The sequence below is a fragment of the Carlito syrichta genome, unplaced genomic scaffold (genome assembly GCF_000164805.1).
Source record: "Carlito syrichta isolate Samal-C Ts95f unplaced genomic scaffold, Tarsius_syrichta-2.0.1 Scaffold309641, whole genome shotgun sequence".
NCBI lineage: Eukaryota > Metazoa > Chordata > Mammalia > Primates > Tarsiidae > Carlito > Carlito syrichta.
This window is the reverse complement of record NW_007253737.1, coordinates 116,488-122,188: the sequence shown is the minus strand read 5'-3', so window position 1 is coordinate 122,188 and position 5,701 is coordinate 116,488. Positions and strand designations below refer to the sequence as shown.

The following is a 5,701-nucleotide window of genomic DNA, read 5'->3' as shown; positions in this document are numbered from 1 at the left end:
CCTCAGCCTCCCAAAGGCGCGGGATTACAGGCTGAGCACCGAGCCCGGCTGAGGCTAGAATTTTGTAGAGCGAGAAACATGGGCTCTAAACTGAGTTTTAAACATAGAATTGACTGGGCTCGGTGGCTCAGCCTGTAATCCCAGCACTTTGGGAGGCTGAGGCGAGTGGACCTGAGTCCATGGGTTTGAGACCCACCCAGACAACTTGGCGAGACTTTAAAAAATTAGCCGGGTGTGGTGGCACGCACCTCTAGTTTTAGCTACTTGGAAGGCTGAGGTGGAAGGATCTCCGGAGTCCAGCAGGTTGAGGCTGCGGTGGCTAGGAGCATGCCACCGCACTCCAGTCTGGGTGGCAGAGTGAGACTCCAACTCAAAAAAATATAATCCGTATTTTAATGGTAGGTAAGTGCTTTTATTACTGTTGTATTTTGGTAGGTTTTGGGCTTTAAAAAATTACTTATTGAACTCTCTGGGTCACAGTTGATATCTTTAAAAAACACATTTCAAAATATCGTGAGTGCATAGTCCTAGATAATTGCTAGTAGAAGCAGGGTGGACATGGCCCTGCTGTGTGCACCGTGGCATGTAGAGAGCAAAGTGGTAATGGTGGAATATACTCTGTTGCAGAATCCCAGGAACGAGCCTGTCCACCTCTCTGGCTACGGTGTGGAACTGGCCATTAAGAGCACCGAGTACAAGGCCAAGGATGATACTCAGGTGAAAGGTGAATTTGTGAAAATAAGACAGTATGTTTTCTTTACGTATGAGTTAAAGGGGGATTTGTTTCCATAACGAAAATGAATAGGCTGGACTTGGTGGCTCAGGCTGTAATTGCGGCAAGTGGATTGCCTGAGCCCACGGGTTCAAGACCCCCCTGGCCAACTTGGTGAGACCTCGTCTCTACAATAAATAAAATAAATTAGCTGGGCATGATAGCGCACACCTGTAGTTCTGGCTACTTGGAAGGCTGAGGCGGAAGGATCACCGGACCCCAACAGAGGTAGTGTGCCACTGCACTCCAGGAGTGTGCCACTGCACTCCAGTCTCCAACTCAAAAAAAAAAAAGAATAGATTTAGGAGTGTGCTCACCTTGTGTGAATCCTGGTGCTGTTATATTTGAGTGGGCAATCTTAAACAAACTTTATAGGTTTCTCCCAAGTAATAATACACGTTTCTACAAGATTTGAGAGGAGTAAATAAGATGTGTGGGGGGGACCCCAGTCAAAAAAACAGAATTATCTTTGGAAGACGGGCCCCTTGTAGTAGAGTCTCATCACTTGGTAAGCATTCTAGGAACCCATTGACCTCAGTGTGCCAGCTAGCATCGTTGGGAGAGGCTGTGTTTGGCTTCCGTTAATTTTCTTCTGAGAGTCTTACGATGCACTTGCCCATTTCATGATGGGTGAGTTACAAGCACACTTGCCCACACCATGCTGAGTGTTCAGCAGTTTTTGACCAAAAATGGCTTGACCGCCATGCCCTATTCACCTGATCTTGTGCCGAGCGACTTGTTTTTGTTTCCTTGATGAAAAAAGTTCATACAGGAAAACGTTTTGCTGATGTGGAAGAGGTGAAATAAAAAACAGTTAAAAAAAAACTAAACGGCATCAAAACGAACAAGTTCAAAAACTGTTTTGAGCAGTAGAAAAAGCATCTCGATAGATGTATCAGAGAATACTTTGCGGGTGACTGAAGTTTAAACATGTAAGAATAAAGAGAAAATTTTAATAAATAATTCTGGGATTTTTTGGGTCCCCCTCATATAAGTAAGGAATTTGGCATGACTTTTTGCTCAAAAATGTTCAGTAAGTGGTAGCTATTATTAATGTTATGTGGGTTACAAATAGCCATTTTTTTTAAAGAAAGAAAAGTTTATTTAAAAGTAAACTAGAGAACAAGAAGGAAGAAAGAAGATTCGCCTCCCCAAGGTCGGGGGGGGCCGAAGCCAGGGTCCTTGGCAACAGCTGCAGCTTGAGGAGCACTTGGCCATGCCGGAGTACAGCAAGGCGGTGGCCCCGTTAGTTTGTGACTCCAAGGTGAAAGTTTAAAGTAGCCTATATTTATCAACAGTGTTCTGTTCTTAATTACTTTCTGTGCATTAAACAGTTTAGTATGGATTCTTCCTTTTGTGTAATACTCTAGGGTTTTGGGCTTATTATTTCAGTCACAAATTTTATATTCTTTTTATTCTTCCTTTTTAGCTCGTCTTAAAGGTAAAACATGATTAGTTTGGGCAGTAAAACAGTGGAAAATCTAGTACTTGCTGTTTTCCTCAGTAATTGTATTTAGGATTAACTCACCTAATTGCAAATTCTTCGGAATTTTGACATTGAAAAATTATTTATTTATAGTTTTTAAAGCTATGAAGCTGGAAAAAAATTTTTTTGTAGGGAAATGGCTTGCCATGTTGCCCAGACTTGTCTTGAACTCCTGGCCTCAAACAATCCTCCCACCTTGGTCTCCCAAAGTGTTGGGATTATAGACATGAGCCACGATGCTTGGCCTAATTCTGAATTTTCTTTTGTATTTTGAGTCGAGTATTATTCTTTCACCCAGGTGGGAGTGCAGTGGCATGGTCACAGCTCACTGCAGCCTTGACCTTCTGGGCTCAGGTAAACCTTTTGCCTCAGCCTCCTGAGTAGCTGGGACTACAGGCATGGACTACCACCATGCCTGGCTAATTTATTTATTTATTTTTAAGAGATAGTATCTGGTTAGGTTGCCTAGGCTGATCTTAAACTCCTTGTCTCAAGCAATTGTCTCTCCTTGGCCTCCCAAAGTTCTGAGATGATAGGGAGGAACCACTGCATCCAGTGCTAATTTTGAAATTTTTACCATATAAATTTTTTTACAGTTACAGGGGTAAATACATTTTTACTTTATCTGGGATGACTGGAAATATTAAAAAACATATTTATTCTATTCAATGAGCTATTGCAAAAGGTTAATTGGTGTATTTAGCATTTTAAATGGTATGATTTCAGATATTTCTGTTTTTTTAAAAACTCATTTAAATTTTATGAGGTTTAGGAGATTAGCAACATTTTTGTGTCTCATCTGAACACTGACACATGTATTTTCTATGCTTTCATAGGAACGGAGTTAAATACCACAGTGATTGGTGAAAATGATCCTATTGATGAAGTTCAAGGATTCCTCTTTGGAAAATTAAGGTATATGTAGTCTACATATTTTGGGAAATACCCTTATTTTTTTAATCTCCAGACTTTCTTTCAATCTGAGCATCATCTTTCTCATTATTGCCTGAGTTACAGATCTAACAGCACTTTACTTATGTAATTTAAAATGAAGAAGCAGCTACTTTGTTTGTGATTTTCAGTTGTTCTGAAGCACATTATTCTTTTTTTTGTTTTGTCTTTTTGGTGTGTTTGTTTTCAATTTTTAATTGATGCATAATAATTGTACACATGGATGGGATACGTGTGATTTTATGGTACATGCATACAACATGAAGCACATTCTCTCTTTTCTTTTTTTTTTAGTGTTATGATACAATGGTACATGTTCATATTTTATTTCAAATTGGTTTGCTTATCACCTATTTCAAACCATTAATAGTGAAATGTTACTTGTGAATAATAAAAAATTATCTATTTTCATTATTAACAATAAACAATTCTAATATATTAATAAGAATTAACCATGTCAAATATTATTATCAAAAAATGGGAAACACATTATTCTCAAATGATGCTATGCTTACCTGTCTGTAGCTTAAATTTTTTCTTTTTCTGGACCTCTCAGTTGATGGCATTAAGCTATGTATCATTTTTTGATTGGCATAATGGGAGCAATGGAATTGTTTTACTTAATTTTTTTTCCTATAAATAATGTATTTTTGGGTTAGAGTAGTCATGGTTATTTGCTTGTGCTAAACCTAGTCTGAAAAAATGCAAACGAGGTGTGGTAGATTTTATGCAGACTTAATTGGAAGACATTTTATTACAATTTGCTTTATATGAAAGAGGATAGAAAATTTTTTTTTTTTTTTGAGTTGGAGTCTCACTCTATCACCCAGACTGGAGTGCAGTGGCCGCTCCCAGCCACCGCAGCCTCGAACTACTGGGCTCCAGCGATCCTTCCGCCTCAGCCTTCCGAATAGCTGGAACTACAGGCATGCGCTACCATGCCCAGCTAATTTTTTATTTATTGTGGAGATGAGGTCTCGCCAAGTTGCCCAGGCGGGTCTCGAACCCGCGGGCTCAGGCAATCCACTCACCTCAGCCTCCCAAAGGCGCGGGATTACAGGCTGAGCCACCGAGCCCGGCTAGAAAATGTTTTTAATTATGGAATTAAAAAATTTTTTTTTTATATTCCATAATTCCGTAGCCATTTTATGAAAGCATCATAGTGTTTTATACCAGAAAAGTATGCTTAGCAGTTATTTTAAATGTTGCAGTCATTTCTCTCATGGTTTGGTAATTGTGCAGAACCCCGGATTCTGTTTTATCTGGAATTTTTTTTTTTTTCTTCTCTGAGTTGTAGTTTCTGTCGCCCAGGTTGGAGTGCAGTGGCACGCTCCCGGCCACCACAGCCTTAACCTGCTGGGCTCTGGCAATCCTTCCGCCTCAGCCTTCCAAGTAGCTGGAACTACAGGCGTGTGCTACCACGCCCAGCTAATTTTTGACTTATTGTAGAGACGAGGTCTCGCCAAGTTGCCCGAGCTGGTCTTAAACCCGAGGGCTCAGGCAATCCACATGCCTCGACCTCCCAAAGTGCTGGGATTACAGGCTAAGCCACCAAGCCCGGCCAGAAATTTTAAGACCTCTACACTATGCTTTTTAAACATTTAATTTATTTTTATTTTTATTTTTTTTTGAGTTGGAGTCTCACTCTGTCACCCAGACTGCAGTGCAGTGGCCGCTTCCGGCCACTGCAGCCTCGATCTGAGGTGATTCTTCCGCCTCAGCCTTCTAAGTAGCTGGAACTACAGGCACACACTATCACACCCGGCTAATTTTTTTGATTTTATTGTAGAGATGAGGTCTCGTCAAGTTGCCCAGGCGGGTCTCGTACCCTCGGGCTCAGGCAACCCACTCACCTCAGCCTCCCAAGTCATGGTATTACAGGCTGAGCCACCGGGCCCGGCTTTTTTTTTTTAAAGAAAGTGATCATATGGAAGTCATATATGCTAGGTTCAGTTTCATATACTTCAACTCTTACATTTGCCCAAATGAATAAGACTAACAGTTTAGTGGAGATATCTTAATTTAAGTTGAATTTCCGCTGACACATTGAGTTCTTCCTGTGTGCATTTCTTCTTGCTTAACATCAGTTTTGGCCTCATTAGCATGTAGTTGGGTTCCATTTTTATTTGACCCAGGCTTTCAGAATCCTTTTTCATATTGATGTTCTTTATTTTCACTTTTGGTTAGCATTATGATTTTGTGCATTTACAGCATAAAGATATGTAGAATACTAAAGCTGTGTTACCTCTTGGATATTTGGAATAGTTATTTAGCTTCCCAGAGTAGTTGGACCATTTCTGGTATTTTTATCATGAAAAAGAGTTTGTATAGGTTAAGTATCCATTTTCTGAAACGCTTGAAACCAGAATAATTTTTCAGATTTCAGACTTTGGAATATTTGCATTGTACTTACCGGCTGCCCATCCCAAATCTGAAACCCGAAATGCTCCAGTGAGCATTTTCTTTGAGTGTCATTTTTTTTTTTTTTTTTT

General features: G+C 40.1%; 2 protein-coding genes across 2 annotated transcripts in view; one reads left to right on the top strand and one right to left on the bottom strand.

Moving 5' to 3' along the window:
- UGGT1 (UDP-glucose glycoprotein glucosyltransferase 1) overlaps positions 1 to 5,701 on the top strand; it is a 123,923-nt gene that overhangs the window by 34,009 nt on the left and 84,213 nt on the right. Inside the window, exons 9-10 of the mRNA XM_021717310.1 lie at positions 628 to 724; positions 3,095 to 3,173. Coding sequence (XP_021572985.1) covers positions 628 to 724; positions 3,095 to 3,173 — 176 coding nt within the window. The remainder of the gene's footprint in view (positions 1 to 627; positions 725 to 3,094; positions 3,174 to 5,701) is intronic.
- Positions 3,163 to 5,701, bottom strand: part of LOC103269926 (ferritin heavy chain) — a 26,359-nt gene continuing 23,820 nt past the window's right edge. Inside the window, exon 2 of the mRNA XM_008067475.2 lies at positions 3,163 to 3,173. The gene's annotated coding sequence lies outside the window, so the exon portion shown is untranslated. The remainder of the gene's footprint in view (positions 3,174 to 5,701) is intronic.